At 36.1% G+C, this 20,301-nt stretch overlaps 2 protein-coding genes across 2 annotated transcripts; both read left to right on the top strand.

Annotated features, from left to right (window-relative positions):
• The first annotated feature begins 251 nt into the window (after nt 1-251).
• LOC110440387 lies at nt 252-8,997 on the top strand. Its single transcript, XM_021483452.1, has 7 exons — nt 252-323; nt 4,326-4,655; nt 6,192-6,368; nt 6,619-6,718; nt 7,294-7,491; nt 7,836-8,114; nt 8,469-8,997. The coding sequence occupies exons 2-7, from the start codon at nt 4,344-4,346 to the stop codon at nt 8,630-8,632; spliced, it is 1,230 nt and encodes a 409-aa protein (XP_021339127.1). The 5' UTR covers nt 252-323; nt 4,326-4,343; the 3' UTR covers nt 8,633-8,997.
• Nucleotides 8,998-9,860: 863 nt separating this feature from the next.
• Nucleotides 9,861-19,012, top strand: LOC110440365. Its single transcript, XM_021483397.1, has 7 exons — nt 9,861-9,932; nt 12,316-12,648; nt 13,106-13,273; nt 13,795-13,894; nt 14,335-14,532; nt 16,185-16,463; nt 16,722-19,012. Exons 2-7 carry the CDS (start codon nt 12,337-12,339, stop codon nt 16,877-16,879), a joined length of 1,215 nt encoding a protein of 404 aa, XP_021339072.1. The 5' UTR covers nt 9,861-9,932; nt 12,316-12,336; the 3' UTR covers nt 16,880-19,012.
• The last annotated feature ends 1,289 nt before the right edge of the window (nt 19,013-20,301 follow it).

Below are 20,301 nucleotides of genomic sequence, written 5' to 3'. Positions count from 1 at the left end.
TGCTTGCTAACGACACCACATTGATATACACTGTACCTTTGTGATAATAGTTACTCATGCCGTACGTACAAACCTATCCTTTGTATGTAAATATGTTTAAATTTTTTGAAATAAATACCCTCAATTGTGCGTATCAGCACGGACTTAGATCCAATTCCGTGGTAGCAGGAATCAACATTCGATTTTGAGGTAGTTTCTTAAACTTTGGTCAATGTCTTCTTAACTTCACCAAACGTGAGCTAGCTGTCCTTAGAATGTGCTGGTTCTACTTTTAAAAGTCAAACTCCTGTGTATGTTTTCGTACAGCTGAACCTGTCCAGAAGGTAAGCATTTACCATATATATTTATCATGCTAAATTAATAGAAATGTACATTTTTCGTTTTGAGGTTGGTTTTATTCTAACAATTAAGGAAGTGAAATAGAGTCAAATCTGAATTCGGAGACCAAAACGGAGAAGTTCATAAAGTTGTTAGAACTGGTTTCGGTAGGGATTGACCAGGTTTATAATGTAATTCAACCAGACTGCTGAAGCTCCTTATTTCTCTACTCATATACACGTACATGTGTGGTGTAACAAAATGTCAACTTTTATAATATGGCATGACACAAGACACAGGTTTCCACAATAAAACACTCGGAATATATGCTTTTAGTTTCACAGTTACGTTCAACAAGAGCTGTAAATAGCCACATAGCTCGATGGCAAATCATATTATCATTAAAGGGACATCACGTGAAGAGCCATATTTTTTTAATGAATGTATGTATTGTATGCACTTCCACTTATGTTACCCCGCTATCCCCATATTCATAGTCCGTTCCAAATGTCCAGTTTGACCACTTGAATTGTTCGGGAAAACCCTGTTAAAAATAGCGCCGAAAACGTCACCTGACTAGGCTGTAAACACAAGTGGTGTACATGTGAGCGAGATGAAACGGTTTCCATAGGGGCCCCCAGAGAGGGGCCGTTAGGCAACTGAAACTTCTTACCGCACTATGAAACCAAGTAATATGATTTCTAAGTCCGTATTCAAACTTATTGAACAGTAATTGTTCATCATCAGAAGTTAATTGCACATTTGCCAATATTCAGAATTTAAATGTATTTAGCTTCAAACATATATTCGGTGCCAATAAAATTGAACTAGGGATGGGGGCACAAGTTTTTACAATTTATCACAGCCTTCTCCCGTCATACATTTACAATTAAATGTCAACAATGATAATAGGCATAAACATAAAGTATATATATATAAATATATATTGAATTAAGTACCGGAATGTGACCGGTACAGATGGTACGGGGCTAAACACCTTCCCTCAACCATGGGACAAACCTTTCTGTAAAAAGGAATATTGACGAGACGAATATCCCTTTTCAAATGTTTACATAAAGTGCATATATGCAATGACAAGCTACACGCGTATAAAAAAGAGAAACGTTTGTGAATTTATTTGTTACATTGTACAACTCAATGTCTTTGGCCAATTATTTTTTCTAGACCATGCATATAAATGTATGTATACTCTCTTTCCCACTTTCACTGTCTCCATACGCTAACACTTAGTAAGTTATATTAGCCATCACCCACAATAAACTGTATGGCAAAACCACTACGTGTACATGTACAATATGTGTCAGATATGGAAAGTGTTGAGATACTTGATACTAATATTTTTTCAATACTTTACAGAGATTATAGGATAATTGTAAATGGACCTTTTTTATGTTGAGACACAACCTTTCTTTAATCAGTTCCTTTTGTCCGAAACAGAAACCGTAGTTATCGGCAGCACGCGCCATTTTTACAACGTAATAATATATTTCCCCCCTTGTTTTTCAATACGTATTCCGATTCTACCTGAAGTCGAAAATTAATTCTTTATAGAGAAAAGGTTGTTACATGATCATACATTCTAAGTCAACATCATATGAAAACATGAACTGTTGAAAAATTACGATTTAAAAAAAAATATTATGCGATCCTATTTACTAGAAGTAGGTTCTCCTTCCTCAGTTATTCATCATGGTCCGTCATTTTGACATTTTTAATCTAGCTGCGATAACGTAGCTTTCTGACGAAGAGCGATTTTTTTTATATATTGCGTCGTCGCGCCAGAGGGGGCCGGGTATTCATATTAGTACTAATCTAAATCTTGCATGTCAAAAAAAAAACCCGTTTAATTCAGCAATATAATTATATCATACCAATTAGTAGTAGTATCATTGTGTGAGTTTGAACACAGATGAACTTAGTTTAATATGTTAATGGGCATGTATAGGAGAGAGTTTACTTTGTGTTTCTATAATTATACAGTGGTTTATGCGATAGGAAGGGATAGGTGACTGGTTAGTTTGATTTTGCCATGAGGCCCTCCAAGGCATAACTGTTGTGATGGCCACGGCGTATTTCGTATTTTTGACAAAAAGAGGTATAAGAAGGGAAAAGCTACTTTTAATCAAAACAGTTATGAAATATCTTGTAACACAACGAATCTTAAAAATTTGGTCTGTGCGACGGACATCTCGTCAACTAAACTCATTAATCTGAGGCCAGTTGGTTGTTATTTAGTGTAAATTTAGTAAATTGTTTTGTACAATGTACTGACTTTCCACTGGGTGTTTATGGAAATGACGATCGGAAAGATTCCATTTCCCATGCGATGTGTATTTAGAATACAATCAACCAGTATCTTTTTAAAAGTATTGTTTGCGTCTTACGTTCAACAATCTTACAACACTTAAATTGAAATATCTTAAAGGGTTTTGTTGTCGGCCTAAAAGTGCTGCTGTACAATCGCATGCTGATTGTACGTAGAGACCGACAGTTACGAAAGACTGATTTTTACATGAAAAAGTAAGTACATTTACAACACCTGGCCGGACAGTCTTTGTTGAATACGTTTTCAAGCCCAAGAAAATCGTTTTAATTTGTCAGATGTTTCCCGTTGACGTGCAAGACTATCAGACACGTACATGTGACAAATTATCCAAAAAGACGGGGGGGGCGATCGTTGAAAGCCCTGGACCCTCTCATCCTGACCCGATGAAAAATATAATATNGAGAGTCTTTATTGCGTATCATGTAAATTGACATCATTTCAGCCGATACCCGTCATCTTTCTCAAAAAGCATTAATCAATTTACATCTAAACACTTAGATTACATGTAAATTTAATTAGTTAAATATTTGAAGGTGGTGAAACTGCCTGCACTTTTGAGCAAAACCACGGAAGGCCTGATGACGTCACAAATGTTGCTGCGTGACGTCATGCAGGCGTGTTTACAACAATGTTTATTTATAGGCATTTTATTCGAATCTTCTTCTGTATTGGTGCTCGTCGGCATTTAGATACATGCCTATTTGGTCGAATTATTAACAGAAACCCTATCTAATGTGACGAATTTGCCTTCACTGACGTTACACCACATGTGGAGTCAGGACACCGCACAGTTGTTTATGCTACCTTTGACAAAGGTAGATACCATATCAAAACAGTTTGTATGTCATAATTAACTTGGGAAATATATAATATTTATTTCTGTCCATAATGTACAAGAAGTGGAGAAGTTAGTCATACATTTTACCCAGAATGTATTGTGTTTGGCACTAAGAATTACTATCGACGAAAAAAGAATGTAATCTATTTAATTGATTAAAATTCAGGATTTTTTCTTTACGTTTTACGCCAAATTGTAACAGGTTCATCCATATAGATAACAACAGGTGTCTGTAAAATAACTACAGCAAGGCAATTTCAGGGACCACAGCATACTATAGTGCATGTTTGTGTTCAAGAATCCTGTGATAAAAATACAATTCAGTCACCTGGTAAAAAAATGGAAATTCACATTTAAAAAATGATTAGCGCCTTAAACGCTTCTTGATTTCGTGATTTCGTGATTTTATGCAAATGTTTGATCGAACAGGTAAGGTGAGCTTGGGGGGTCGTACGTTTCATCCAAGACGACGATAGTCATCGGTTACTAGCTTCATTTGAAGAAACTCTAGTCGCATGTCAATTATAAACACTATTATCACAAGTACTTTTCCCATTATTAACGAGATAAAACAAAATCCATTTATATAGACTAACTGTCAAAATATGAGGAGAATAGCTGTCGTTGTAAGGAATGTCAATTCCTTCGAGGAAAATTATCAGACAAAAGATACAGTAATCCTATGTTTGTCCCCAAAACAATTGACATCATTTTTCATTATCATGTAATCTATACTGTAATACTGTGTAAATTAAGTAGGTAGGCTTAAGTGTCTGTCAGTCATAACAGCCATACTAATAATATAATGTTCGGCTCCTTTAGGTACCTTGCACCATTTAAATGACGGGACGTGGAGAGGAACAGACACTCAAGGAAATTTATTATTTGTTGAAGGATCGTGTTTTGTCTCTAACCAGAGATAAAGAACGTGTAGTAAATGAAAACGACCGCATTAAAGATACACTAAAGAAAACGGCCAGAAAATTGAGGTCGACGAGTAGTGATTCTAGTGACATTCCCAGACCAAGAAGTGCTGATAGTATACAAATGTCAGAAGAAGATGCAAAAGTGAAGCGTGTCATTAAAATTATGGAAAGTCGCCATTTGTCAATAAGTAGGGAGCAGGCAAAAACAGAGACTGTGCTTACTAAGGTATTGTTATTGCATTTGAATGTAGCTTTGTAGTAAAATGAACGCAGTTGTCAAAATGTCAGAGGATAAAAACGTTCGAAATTAAAGGAACAAAATGTTTTACAGTAATATTTTTCGCATCAGTATTATTTTCAAAACGAATCTTATAGCATACTGCTGAACGAGTTATATTTAACGACAAATTGACAAATTACAATCAAACTCTCTGACGTTGTTTATTTCGTCACAGTACAAAATTATACTGACTGGAAACACCAAAATAATTTATTTTTTTCAATTAAAACCAGCCCCATTCTAGTATTCCACGAAAACAAATAATAAGGGATAGTAATAACAAGTGAGGCTAATAATAGAAGCTGTCAAAGTAAAAATATTTTAATATCATAATAAAACAAGATGCCCAGAGGGCCTGTATCGCTCACCTGGATATCTCAGCAATCATGGCAAAATATTCTCCAAATGAGATCCAAGGGAATAGGCCAGACCCCAAGGCCAATCCTTGTAGCATATCTGTATTAGATTTTTCATGACCGGCAATTTTATGTATGGTTTTGGGATGGGGTTCTCAACTGTTTCCAACCTGTGACTCAGAAACCTGGTCCCTAGGGTTGTGCCCAGACCCCAGGATCAATTCTAATTTCATGACTGCATTCGTCTCTTTATGCCAAGCATTTGTATATATAGTTTTGGGGGTGCGATCTCAACCGCTTCAAAGTTGTGACCCAGGGGTTAAGTCTGCAAGGATAGGGCAGACCCTGGGGTCAATTCTAATATCATGACTGCATTCGTCTCTTTATGCCCAACACTTGTATATATAGTTTTCGGGTGGGGATCTTAACCGTTTCGAAGTTTCGACCCAGGAATTGATTCTCCAAGGGTGGGGCAGATCCCGAGGCCATCCTGGACGCGTATGTGCATCCATCTCTTTATACTCAGCAATTGTATATATGGTTATAGGGTGGGGATCTTATCTGTTTCCAAGCTGTGACTCCGAAACTAGGTCCCTAGGTTTTCGGTCAGACTCCAGGGTTTATTCTAATATCATGACTGCACTCGTCTCTTTATGCCCAGCATTTGTATATATAGTTTTGGAGTGGGGATCTCAACCGTTTCAAAGTTATGACCCAGGGACTATTTCTCCAAGGGTGGGGCCAGACCATTTGTACAATTTTGAATCCCCGCCTCCCATGAATGCTTCCCACCAAATAGTATTGATATCCATGGCATAGTTCTACAGGAGAAGTCGTTTATAGCAATATAGCCAAACTGCCCTCTTTTGGCCACGCCCCTCAGCCTCCTGGGGGGTCAGCCCCGCCATTTGTACAATTTTGAATCCCAACCAACTATGGATGCTTCAAGTCAAATTTAGTTAAATTCCAATCGGTGGTTAAATTCCAATCTTCGGACCAGGTGAGATAAAAACCGTTCCCTGAAGCATATTAATGTAAATAACGTAGTCGATGCCATGTTCGAAATTATACATAGCGCTCGGTCACTGTTAACTTTTTAAATCGACTTAAATGAAAATATTTTCAGGTGAATGATAAACTTCAACAACTAGAGAAAAGTTTGGTTGGTATACTTGACTCCGATAAATCACGTGACAACACTGTACTGGAGCTCCTCCTGGAGGTGAGATCGTCTGTAAATGAATGTCGACAGTCACAAACTCATACGGATGGACAGGTTGAGAAAATCAGCGTTGGGATTCAGGTAAGAGGTAAAGAGCAAAGGTGCAGTGAATTATAAATAACAATAACAAATGAAATTTTGTTCATATGTTTAAGAAAGATGTTTCTTTACAGCCATTTAAAAATCTTATACACAACACCATATACAGTTCTTTTTCCCTTCAGTATGGAAATTTAATTTGAATGGCAAGATTAACACTTGGCGAAAATTGAAATCATTGACGAATATTCAGAAACTTGTTATAAAATAAGTTATATTTGGATTGTGACAGCAACTGCTGGAAAACCAACAGAATGTAGCCGCTGGGAATCTTCGAGAGGTGCCGATTCCAGTAGAACTGAATTATTTCTGCTCCAAAATGCAAGCCCAGGGTAAAGCGTTATTGTTTCCTATAATACCAGTATATATGGTTAAAATATATGTATTTTACTCAATCATTGCGTAAATTATACAGACAGTCTTCGTTTTATTGCCCCATGTGTCCAGTGCCCTTTACATTGTAAAGTTAGACGTAATATCGATATAGCAAAAGTGTCAAGAAAACTGAAAATTATGCTGATATAGTGATGTTTTTATACAAATATAAAGAGGGTCATCATATCGTGGTTTGTACTGTATATTACGTATACGTTTACGGAAAAATATAGTTGCATAGCCAATAGCATTTCCCTCTACGATTTTTTTCTCTCTTAATGTTCTAATTGTATCGCAATAAACTATGATGTATAACAATAACCTTGATGGAGATTATTATATTCGGCCAAGTCTGTAACTCAAATTTATCTTCATATTTAACTCCATATGCTAAGTAATTAAATAACAACAATATCAAGTTGTTTTTCCTCACGGCTCATGGACAATTTAGTTAATTTTGAGTATGCTTAAAAATCTAAGGATCAGGAATAACTTTAACGATGTCATCAGGTTTACATTAAAACATTGATAGGTACAGACTTCCACAAGTTGGGCAGAGCATTGAACATCGAGGAGAGCGTACTGGGGACAATTAACCAGAGCTATGGTGACGATGAGGAAGACGAGAAATTTCAACAGGTGATCCGAGAATGGGCGAAGAAATCCAAAAATGTGCACATCCGAGATTTTGTGGGGGCTTGTCATATGTCAGGTGGAAACACGGTAAAAGGTCATGAACTTTTATTATTGACTTTGCATTATGTATGTCTAACAGTCTTAAGATTTGAAATTATTTATTACGCATCATCATCGATTGTCCGGTGTTATTTTGTACCTTAATGAAATGAACAAGCAGCTCACATTTTAAGATTTTTCAATATCGTAATTTCCATCACATGCCCTTATATTGCAAACATCCTTCAATCAAACATATGCCCTTTTATACGGCATACATTTTAGTATTGTAATATTTACAAACGTTTTTTAAGGTCTGTAGTGTTAACTCTCTTAGCCATGTCTAATTGAAAGCCACGAAGCCAAGAAAATATAATCTAGAGTATTGCTTGAATTCAGACAAACCTTTAGCACCAAAAGAAAAAGAGAAACTTCTTCAAAATGTGTCATATCTGTGCGACAACATGCTTGATGTTCCATTGGTGCTCCCTCATCTGGTGACGAAGTCTGTGATATCTCCTCGACTGTCCGAGTACGTCCTGGCACCGTCTGGAAGAATAGAGAGGATTTTACGACTTGTAGATGTCCTTTGTACAAAAGAATCTGGATTTGAGGAGTTTTGTGCTGCCCTTAAAAGTTCTGATCAAGCTCATGTCGCCGAGAACATGATTGGAGGAGGTATGTTTGCTAGGTGTTATGGGTGTACGAGGAGTGGAAGCTGTGTAGCTGTGTATATTAGGGGTCGAGAGGTTGGGGTTGTGTGTGATAGGATGTGTTGCGGTGTAAGGGGGGGGGGGGGCGATAAAGGGGGAGAGATGTTTGCATAGCGCGAATAGGGGATTTGATATATTTATCATGTTTACATAAAAAAAAAAGTAAACAACAGAAAATTTTAAAAAGATAAAAACAATTTTCTAACTTGAATAGTATTTAAGGGATCTATCTATATACGCTCAATACATTTCTTGTTAAACCATTGAATATGGTTTTCATCTCTACAAGTGTTAAAATCAAGACTCTCTTTTTATTCAGGTCAAGTTAGGCCTGAATGTGGTAAACGCTCAGCCTCTTTTTCCGTTACAATCAAAGAGCGAGAAGAGGACGCACAAAGCACCATGCCAGAAGACGCGATGGTGGCTGATCATGACATTCTTCGTAGCATAGCCCTGTTGCTTCATAATCGAGGCATTATGTAACTACTGACGATGGCACGAACCGGGACATCATCTTTGTGTATTCATTTGAACACACACTAACCTGAAACACATGCAAGATGTACAAAAGACTTAAGACTATTATGATGAAAGAAACTTCATTTGTGAAGACATTATTAATCTTTGCTACACAATTATAAAAGTATATCAAATCCTAAGATTAGGGGTTCGAAATTTCGATCAAAAGTATTCTTTCATATGAGATGTGCTCAAGGAATCAGTAAAGGGGTAATAATTCTGTAAATAAGGTAACAAAAAGCTATTTTGCTATTTAGCTGACAAAACTTTATACCGGTAAATTTCCATAATAAGTGATGGTATTACAAAAGTGAGATTGTTTAAAGATTAATGAGCTTAACAACAAGATACGTAAGTGAAAAGGTATGGGGTCACCTGCCTGACCACGTGGACTTTCACCGGGTACTCCGGTTTCCTCCCACACAAGACCCCCGCGCGCTAACATCCGGGCCAACAAGAGTGATTGATATAAGTTTAATAAATTGTTTCATAATTGTTGTAAAATAAATAAAGTTCATATTTATAGATATTTTTATTTATTTGCTATTGAAATTGACCTCAGCAGGTGGGGAATTGAGAAAAGAAAACACCTGCTGTTACCCGTTGCACGAAAGTAAGAGGCGACTAATGTGGGAAACCCCTGCAGAGTTGGGGATTTGAACTCATGCCCTCTACTTGGGGACATAATAGTATGATGTGAGAGGGTGGAATATTGTGCTGGGTATGGCATTCGGCGTTGTATTTCATTTAGGTAGCACTATATATGATGTGACCGGGCGGAATACTGTACTGGGTGCTTCTGTATGGTATATCAGTGAGATAACACTATTAATTCGTCATCTGATCACAAGGAGGCATTTATACCAACAGACTCTGTCTCGAGTACACACAAACACACACACACGCACATACACACACACTCACACACACACAGACACACACACACACACACACACACACACAATGTAGCATGGCAGAACGCCGTTAAATGACATTGGATGTTGATAAGACGTTAAAATCCTTTAAAACTAAATAAACAAACAAAAACAAAACAAAAATATACTGAGACTGATAACCAAACGTACATGTATCGGAAATCCATATACTTATCTAACGACAAAAATATGTGGCTTTGTGCCAGTTTGAAAGCTGTATAAAGGTTATTTCTAAGCGCGAACAAACAGTCGGTTATATTTTACTTTCCAGATCCGCCATATACTAACAGTTACTGGCAAGGTAATCACGTACAAGTCTTCCATAAAAGGTAAGCATTAATCAGCCATGTTTACTAGCCTTTGGTTTATAGAAAATATTACTAGTAATTTGAATGCCACAAAAATGAGAATATAGCATATTTTGATATTAAAATGTATTACACTGAATTGTATTGATTATAAATGATACATGTATATTTACATATTAAATGTGTTTTTGTGTGTCTTTCTGTGCTGTGTTGCGACACGTTCGATACGTACATTGTTTGTGCATAAAGTAAAACTTTGATATACATGTAACATATTTCCAAAATGATGAATCTTATTGAAATCATAGGGTTAAGGTCTACCATATATCTATGTACAGAAAAAGACGTGTAATGTAGATGGTATCAGATTGAAATTCATCACGATTCACAGGTATATTTGTTATATGTGTAGAAGAACATTTCATAAATGGGTACAACATTCTATCGATAGTGTCACATGTCATGTACAAGGAGAAAAAAAGAAACGCAAGTTTACTTTCAGTGATGATTCAAATGTTTCATCGATGAAGTGGTGGGGTGTTTTTTTGTGGATTTTTTTTTGCAAATATCATGAGCGATTACATATAAGTTAATTTCATTTTCTGTCCCGGAAGGCGTTTGATTGCATAACGTTGAAATATGGCTACTATTAGCTATTTCCTAATAAATGCATAGCGTGTATGCTCATCACCCCAGATTTATGTATACTGGTTATTGATCTTAACGTTGACGTTTACTGGGTGTAAGCTGTGGACGTCTGTTTTAATACAGTGAATTATATATAGCTTTATGGTGCGGATGAGTGTTTGTTTGTACTGTTTGAAAATATATTATACAGAACCCATTTTATTTTCCATTGATCAGTTCACACAGCTTCTGAACTCCTTCGATACTTAGGAACAGGTGAATAAAGATATCAGAGGCGTATTCCTTTATCCAACAATGGTCAACCATCTCACTGTGGCTCTACGATGCCCAAATAAACCAGCTTTGATTGACTATGGCACACAAATTGATGTTGCGAATTCCAATGCAAATTCAGAGCAATGGCAATAATCAATTTTAATTGTTCTTAATATGCCGCTGTTCATAAGTCGAAATATTAAAAAAAAAAAAAACTCCTTCATCCCCGTTTTTCGACAATGGACAAAACTTTCCTTTTATTTGGGGTAGTCCAAGTACACCATCAGGTGTCAGTAGGTAAAATTATACGGAATTCAAGTACATGGTGCGTGTTTGGAGGGTATATCTAAATTAAATTCGCGAGATCAATAGTAATAAACAATGTTAGACTCTGATAGACATTGTACCCATATATATGGAAAGAGGGATATTTGACTGTTTTTGGTTTTCACCTGAAAGCGCTAAAGTGAACATAAATGTATTTTTATGCCATTCGCGAATAAAAACAAAATCAAAACAAACACAAAAAATAAATAAAGCATTATGATATATATTGCTGTCTGCGGTGTGTCTTCTGCTTTGTTTGGTATCTTTAAGATTTAGATGTACTTGTCCATTTACGAAAGCAAAGAGCACGCTAACTTTGGAAGACATATATTGAAATTATACAGGACTAAATAACTTTGTCTGTAATCAGGCATTAAGACTGCTACCGTTAAAACATATTTAAAAGACACATTACATTAACCAATCAGAATGCTACGAAATATCACCATATATACTGATTTTTATACCGACTTCATGTGGGGCTTAATTTCTTAGTAACTACATTTTAAAGCCATTCAGTCTTGTTTCAAAAGAGATTGGCGTGTCATTATGAGGTTTGAGTAATTCTTATGAAGGCATCCGCCTTTATATAAAAATGCAGACTCAATTAAGTTTGTTAAACCCCGGTTGACTATAAAATGGTCTGGGGTGGATGTTGCGGTATCTGTGCTGTAGCATTCAAGTGAGGTGGCACTATGATTGATACCGTTAGAAGCACGGTCCCACTACAAACAGAACACAAAACATCTCCAGCACACATGCAAACATAGGGAGATATTAGCCAGGTGGCATAGGACTAGTAGTTAGCGCATGAAAAGGCAGTTCCTGCGATTTCCTTAAAAAAATGTATTGATTAATGTATATGCTAATTGTATATCTATGTACTGTAAAGCGCTTTAGAGAAGCTTGTGTTAGTTAGTTAGATAGGGCGTTATATCAAATGTTGTACATTTATTTTTATTTATTTATGTATGTATCATTGTGATAGCTGTGTATATTAAGTTTATTAATATCAACAGAGATAGATGTTTAATATATTTTTGAAAAATAAAACTCATCATGGGGTTAACATTTAAGCATACTATTCCATCTTTTATGCATCTTGTTGAACCTAAAACAAGGTATGTTTGTAAACTATACACTATGTATAACTTAAAGCTACTCTTGTTGACAGGTACGCTAAACCGACATACAAATGACTGCACGTGGAGAGGAACAGACACTTAAGGAAATTTATAATTTATTGAAAGATCGTGTTTTGTCTTATACTAGAGATAATGACCAAGTGATGAATGAGAATGACCGTAGGAAAGATTCACTTCATAAAAGGTTCACACAATTGAGTTCGACGAGTAATGCTACTACAAGACCTCCTAGACCGTTTAGTGCTGGTAATAAACCTGGGTCTGAAGAGGTTTCCAAACTCCAAGATGTTATTCAAATTCTGGAAGCTCGCCATTTGTCTATTAGTAGGAGGCTGGCTAAAACGGAGAATGACCTTTCCAAGGTACTGTATATACGTCATTTATCAACTGAAGGTCTGTGAGGGAAATGAACTGTGACAGTTCTCGTATAAGTGTTTCAGGCACTTTAGCTGTTTAGGATATTTCTGCTAGATTATTATCATATTGTATATGGTTAACAAATGGTTAACAGATCAGAGATCACCACTTCATAGATGCTTTTGTTTGTTTGCTTGTTTGTTCGTTTGTTTGTTTTGGGTTTAACGACTTCGAAACAACCCAGGAATACGAGGACGGATGTCTAGGTAGACATTCACGAAAACAAAACGAGTACAAGTGAGAAAAGAAAAGATATAGATCCAAAGTATTGTATTGAGGGCAGCAGATTAATTTTTGTTCCCTAAGCGACGTCACTAATGTGTAATCATTTTGCATGTTTTGACAGGTTATGATTCATATTTCCATTGAATTCAATTCAACTAGCAGGGAAACTATTTTCAGGTGAATGGTAAACTTCAAGAACTACAAAAATATTTGGTTAATTCCGATAAATCACGTGACAATACTTTACTGAAGCTCGTCCTGGAGGTGAGAAAGTCTGTAAATGAATGTCGACAGGTACAAACTCATACGGATGGACAGGTTGAGAAAATCAGTATTGGGATACAGGTAAGATATACATTTTATAAAGAGCACGCACAGATATTTGATATCTACTTTAAAGCAATGCTAAGTGTTTATTTTCAATTCGTCAATCCATAAGAAGAAACGATCGTTTCAGTGATACATACCAAACAGATACAGTGAAGCAAAGACAATGTCATAAACAATTATCGCATTATTTTATTCATTTGTAATTTATTAATTTACGTTTTTAAAGAGTGCTNTTGGTATCATGTTGATCTTCGTAAAATAGATATTTCACTACTTTAAAGATAGAAACAGTCATAGTTATTATAAAAAGACTATAAACGCTATATATATAATGAAGTTTCATAAAAAATTACTGAATAATATAGATAAGGGAAATACTAGAATCATAGAAAAAACATTGTTTATAAAGAGGCCCACAGTTGACCTATCCAGTGCACCCAAGATTCAGAAAGATACCCCTGTGTAAGGAATATTTAAAACATGTTCTTTTATTTCTGCTGATGTTGTGTTCTTGTGTATTAAATTGGATAACGTAGCAACTACTGCAAAACCAACAGAATGTATCCCGTGGCAAACATTCAGAGGTGCAAATTCCGGCAGAACTGAATTTTTACTGCACTAAAATGCAAGCACAAGGTAAAAAGTTATCTGTATATTTATTGATTTATGTACTATTATTGACTGATTTATTTGAGATAAATACCAATGCTTTAAATGTAAATGTATGTTACTGAACCATTGGTTAAATCATAGAGTAAAATCTCGTTATGTTGCCACCATTTGTCCAGTGAATTTGCCTTTATAAAGTATGACGATGCATCGATTGTGGCATATGAGAAAGTGTTGAAAGACAAATGGTTTAGTTAGACTACTTTGAGGTTTAATGCTTCACAGCAGATTGGACTCATTAGGAACATTTTCGACCACATTTGATTAAGAATAAGTTAAATTAAACTACAAGTCTACAATTAAAAACAAAATCTTTTTATTTCTTTTTAAATGAAAAGAAATGGTAATTTGATACAGTTTGTCACAAATCGAAATTTGCTTCATGATGTTTATACGAAAATTGATAGGAAAGGGCTTCCATATGTTGGGTAGAGCATTGCACATCGAGGAGAGTGTTCTTCATACAATTACCCAACGTTATGGTGACGATGAGGAAGACGAGAAATTTCATCAGGTGATCCGAGAATGGGCGAAGAAACCCGAAGCTGTGCACATCCGTGACTTTTTGGGAGCTTGTCATGTAGCAAGTGGAAACACGGGAAAAGGTATCGGACTTTTATTATTGACTTTGCATCATATATGTCACCCAAACTACTGGCTTTTATTTTATTGGTTTTGCATTTCTGTTTTTCCTCTAGTCTCAATTTAGTTAATTTAACAAAATTTCTTGCTAAAATTTCATTGCACGAGTGATGTTGAATTATGATTTGTCAAAACATATCTTGTATACTCCCATTCAAAATGGGCGGATTGGTCGGGTATTTATTACTCCGGCCTTCTACGCATGCGGCCGGGGTTCGATCCCCGAAGTCGTCGCACGCATGGAATATTCAAAGAAAGTTCCACACAACTCCAACAACCCAGGTGGAGTATAAAATAGTCTGAGATGGATGTTGCGGTATCTGTGCTGTAGCATTCAAGAGAGGTGGCACTATATATTATATTGTTGGAAAACGGTCCCACTTCAAACAGAACACAATACCACTCTAACACACATAAAGACATACACACATAGGGAAATATTAGCCAGGTTGAATATAGCTAATAGTAAGCCCCTGATAAAGCAGTTCCTGCGAATTCCTCAAACTTGTATTGATTAATGTAAATGCTAATTGCATTGAGTGTATAAATGGTATACCATTGTACTGTAAAGCGCTTTAGAGTAGCTTATTCTAACTAGATAGGGCGCTTTATCAAATGTTACATGTTATTATTATTACAAATAATTCATTGGTGGATGAAATTTAACATTTTATGGTTAATTAAGAAGAAACATTTTTGATCACAACTTCTATGGCAATATATAATTCATTTGACTGTTCTCGTTGATGAACGTTTGGTTGATTTAAGCCTTGTTAAATAACGATGATGTATTGTTATATTCCGTGGAATATAACTGCATACCTCATTAGGCACTCTCAGATTCGGTCCAGGCGTCATGCAATTGCTATGATTTTGGGAACCCCCCTGTCTCAACCCAAGTGTGAGACAAGGATATCTCTCACCGGGAAGAGTGTGGAGACACCTGTCCAGGGACAGAGAAAACTTGGTGAACTATGATGTAATGAAGCATCAACGTGTAACACAACAAGCAAAACAACAATGCTAGATGTGACATATGGCAAAGACAGTTACCCATGTCTGGTTTGGGGGGTTCACACTCTCGTTCCCAAATCTATGTCATCCATGATGGACCTGACCGCCATAGATGGATGACCCTATAGCACTATCTAAAATTCAACAACACCTATGTCAGTCACTGTGCGGCGTTACCTAAATCGCAAGATTTGACCCCAAATGTATTTTTGTGTTAAGTGCTGCTCCCTATCGATACTAGCTATCTTACATGTTATAAGTTGATGGTTACAATCTTTATCATTAATTATATAATTTACTGTCCATTTTGTTACAAATGACAATTTGTCATATATAATTCTGATTCAGAATTTCTGTATTTGGTTGCATCTCTGATTGTGTGGATGCTAATTAACCTACCCACATATTCCAAGGGATAATACTGGTGCACTTCATTTATTCCGTCCATGCCATCAAAGACGCAACTGTACCATATGTCCAACCTATCACATCAGTTATGAAGGTAGTGATATAGTTAGCTTATCGTAAAGTTTAACGCAATTGTTGTAATCACTTCTAGATTAATTCATAGTATTGCTGCTACAGTATTGCTTATATTCAGGCAAACCTTTAGCACCAAAAGAAAAGGAGAAACTTCTTCAAAATGTAGCATATCTGTGCGACAACATGCTTGATGTTTCATTGGTGCTCCCTCATCTGGTGACGAAATCTGTGATATCTCCTCGACTGTCCGAGTATGTCCTGGCACCGTCTGGAAGAATAGAGAGGATTTTACGACTTGTAGATGTCCTTTGTACAAAAGAATCAGGATTCGAGGAATTTTGTGCTGCCCTTAAAATTTCTGACCAAGCTCACGTCGCCGAGAACATGGTTGAAGGAGGTATGTTTGCGTGGTTGTATATGTGCGAGACGTTTGCATAGCGGGGAAAATATTTGTGTTTATACCCGAGATATTAGTTATCTGCTTATGATGTCAATGACGTTTGCTATATAACTTTGCATTACTCATTTTATCAATTGTTAGACACAAAGAAACAGAAATAAATATACTTTATTCTAATTATGAAATATCTATAGAGTCAACAACGTTTACTTCATTATCAATATGAAATTAAGATTTGTTTTAATTTAACTTCAGTTGTGCCTGGGTGTGGTAAACGCTCAGCTTCATTTTCCGGTGTAGGCGAGGAGCGAGAAGAGGACGCACAAAGTACCATGTCAGAAGACGTAATGGCGCCAGATTATCACATTCTCCAGAAAATAGCATTGTCGCTTAAGAAACCAGGCATTGTGTAACTGCTAACTATAGCGCGAGTTTGGACATCATCTTTGTGTATTTTAGTGGTAAAAATGCTATGCGTTTAAAAAGACTTCCTCTCTTACTTCTTCATTTTCTCAACAAAAGCAACATATCCATTGCAAGGAAATATGAAAGTGTTCCTCGGCGTATACAGAAAAGTATATAATCAAAACTAAAGATGAGTGCATAATGACAACAAGTGGACTGACGAGGCACTCAAAATGAAATGAAAAACAACAAAAAACCCACAATTTTTTGTATCTGTACATTTATACACATTCACTTTATGAACGAAACGTTATAGAGCTTTAAATAACTTTTAATACAAATGACGTCATGTGAAATTATGGTTAAAGCGTTTTTACGAAACACCACGAATAGCTCTAAATAAATTGTTCAAGTGGCAATGATTGCTGGAGTGATTACTTGTTCTGTCAATATCGTTTCATTGATATTTAAGAATATTACGTACAGCAATTGGTCAATGCCAATATATATGACAAAACATATTGTTTTGATTACCTCTGGTAAAACTTCGATTGGCTGAGTCAAATTGATCATTTCACACTGTCATGTTCGCTTTAACATTGAGTCAATGGAAGGGTGCTTCCCAACGCCCTAGCAACGAATGACAGTGTGTGTGACAGTGTAAATAGTGACCACTCAAAGAAGATGCGCTTACGGTTCGTTTCAGCCGCCATGTTTTTTTTTGTGTAATAAAAAAGTACTATATTCGTAGAAATATGACAGTGCCTAGGGTCACCCCGAGGGTATCATTGTCACCCGAGGCTAATGAAGTATTTATATAAAATCCTATTTATATAAATGCACATACAATTCAGCCAACGGGTAACTAGTGCTGACGGTTGAATCATGATGACCTTGTTAGTGTACCCTACTTCGCATCACTATGGAGAATAATCATTTATAAAAATCCTGTATTTTCTTTACTTGGACTGTCGATAAAATCCCCGATCCTGATTGCCAGTTGCAATAATGGTCAAGGAATCAAAATCATCAACAATGTCGACAAACAGACGAATGAACGGACGAGTCATGTTGTAAGCTCACTTGGCCTTTCAGTAAATTTCAACTTATTATATACATGTGGATGTGTAGTGTGAAAACTCAATGTATAGACTGTACAGATGAAATACACTATATATTGTTCCGCGGTGTCAACAGACGAGTGCAAAATCGGAACCGAAATCGGATGCATGAAAAGGCATGTGTCACCGAAACAAATAGAAACACACTTTCAACCCCACAATAAGAAACGATTCCCTGTACTTCTTACATATGCATTACAATATTCACTTTATGAAAAAAGTAGAAGTCATATCTCTATTAATCAAAACGGTGTCATGATGAAATTTAACATAATTTTTGAACTTGCCTATTCTATCAGCATCGTTTCAAACACACACACACACACTACCTCGCGCGCGCGCGCGCGCACACACACACACACACACACACACAAACACACCAAACACAGTAATATTTGGAGAACATAAGTAAATAATGAATGAAGGATTTAAATAATGCAAATAATCTGTCTTGAAAAGTCTTTTTCACTTGAAATTTGTCGGTCATATTGTTTAAAATCGTGTATTATATTGTCAATATACGCCCGGATGCAATAGAATGTCAGAATCTAGAAATATATTTGGAGTTGCGTCCCCTTTTGCGCTAAGATACCATTATTGCCGCTATGGTAACAATGTCTAAAATGTTCTAATGCCTAATATGTTTCTCATGATTAATTACTGACAGTTAGCAAAATCTTTTTCTTTATAGTTATAACATCAATACAATATCTCCATATATTTATACCACCAAGGGAGAGGACTTATATAGGCTGTAAGCCAGTTGTCCAATCATTTAGACGGTGTTACATTATTTTTTTCAAATACACTGTATTGAAGTTGAAAATTAAATTGCCTCTAGAGATCAGTAAAAACATAGCATATACCTTGCCTGATGCCTTATGCTTTTGAGTTGAAGATATCTAGGCCATGTCACACATATGTGTGCACCTGATGATTCTGATTGCACGAGTGCATCGCTTGTATGATATATTTTAATTAGTGCTATATATTCATAAACGGCGCAATAAACGTGTGAAATCTGAGATATACGTGTTGTATTACTTTAATCGCATAGCTACAATTTTCTTATATGCATAATACATTTTCGGTGAGGAATTTAACTCATCATTGCCCACTGTAAGTGCTTAATTTACTTTCCGAAGACTGGAGCCGGAACAACAAAGGCAGAGAAAATAAAGACTAGCGTGAAATCAACGTAAACTATTCGGAACCCATTCCTGGTTCGATTCGTTGATTTGATAAGTGGGTAACAACTAGTTAAAAAACACTTCCTGCTACATTTGTACTAGAGTAATTCAACTTGCACCATGTAACATACACTTGGTAAAAGTCAAGACAGGGATCTGCAGTGTGAACCACACTATTATAGCATTGTTTACTGTCGATATACCAAGCACATTGTGTCACTGTGTGGAGGTGGGGGAAAAGTGTGGGACATGCGTGGGAGATCATAAACTGTATGTATTTAGATTATGCTGTAAATTTCTAGTGTTTAATTATATCTACGTCTACATAGAAACGAATCCGGAAGTTTAACAAGGTTATATTCTAATTTTTGTAACCAGGAAGACAACTGTTTCTGCTTGTATTTCTAACAGAAATAGTTGTAACAGTGATGGCTGGTTTTATAGAGAAAGTTCGAGTGTCTTTTATAATTGAAAAGATAAGTGACGGGAGTAAGATAAATATGATTGTGAACTATCACGAGTCGCGAGACCATTTTCTCGTAAGATAATAACTACAGAAAACCACGTGTTTCTCTTGGAAATACATTATTTGTGTTTTCGATCTGGGAAAACTTAGCCCTTAACTTTTTTAATCTCAATCAAAGGTGAAGTCGTAATTCATTGTTTCCTGACGTCATTAGTGCAATATTGACAACAGATATTACGTCCAGTCCAGTGTGCTACCCACTACATGTACAAGTGGTGACCCAAACATATTGCCAAATCCCTTGCATGTTTATCCAGCGAGTTAAAAGTGAGGAATCTTAAAGTATTTGTAGGGGGGTTACTATACAGTTTATACTTTGTTCCTTACGATTTCCACATATACTACCCCATGGTGCTTAATAGGAAGAAGGGGCATGCTGTATCACATTGCTTAAGTAATGCCCCTGCAGAATCGAGTGTTTATTACCATAATTGATCTGCTTGCCCTTTTGTAACACTTTGGATCTGTAATTTCTTTTCTATATTTTCAATTGTTTCCCTCTGCCGATGAGTTATACGATGTTTGAAGTTTTAATAAAGTAATCATTTTTAGATAGGTAGGTAGTCAGGTTATCAGGAACCGTCTAGTGTTTT

The sequence above is a fragment of the Mizuhopecten yessoensis genome, unplaced genomic scaffold (genome assembly GCF_002113885.1).
Source record: "Mizuhopecten yessoensis strain PY_sf001 unplaced genomic scaffold, ASM211388v2 scaffold11179, whole genome shotgun sequence".
Lineage (NCBI taxonomy): Eukaryota > Metazoa > Mollusca > Bivalvia > Pectinida > Pectinidae > Mizuhopecten > Mizuhopecten yessoensis.
Note: the sequence above shows the minus strand (reverse complement) of the source record. Positions and strands in the feature narration are given on the sequence as shown.

Bases quoted from the DNA above. Each gene is read 5' to 3' on its own strand.
- LOC110440365 (XM_021483397.1), top strand. From the start codon at position 12,337: ATGACTGCACGTGGAGAGGAACAGACACTTAAGGAAATTTATAATTTA. The intron at 13,895-14,334 runs GTAAAAAGTTAT...GAAAATTGATAG, and splicing joins CACTAAAATGCAAGCACAAG to GAAAGGGCTTCCATATGTTG. The intron at 16,464-16,721 runs GTATGTTTGCGT...ATTTAACTTCAG, and splicing joins CGAGAACATGGTTGAAGGAG to TTGTGCCTGGGTGTGGTAAA.
- LOC110440387 (XM_021483452.1), top strand. From the start codon at position 4,344: ATGACGGGACGTGGAGAGGAACAGACACTCAAGGAAATTTATTATTTG. The intron at 4,656-6,191 runs GTATTGTTATTG...AAATATTTTCAG, and splicing joins CAGAGACTGTGCTTACTAAG to GTGAATGATAAACTTCAACA. The intron at 7,492-7,835 runs GTCATGAACTTT...GCTTGAATTCAG, and splicing joins AGGTGGAAACACGGTAAAAG to ACAAACCTTTAGCACCAAAA.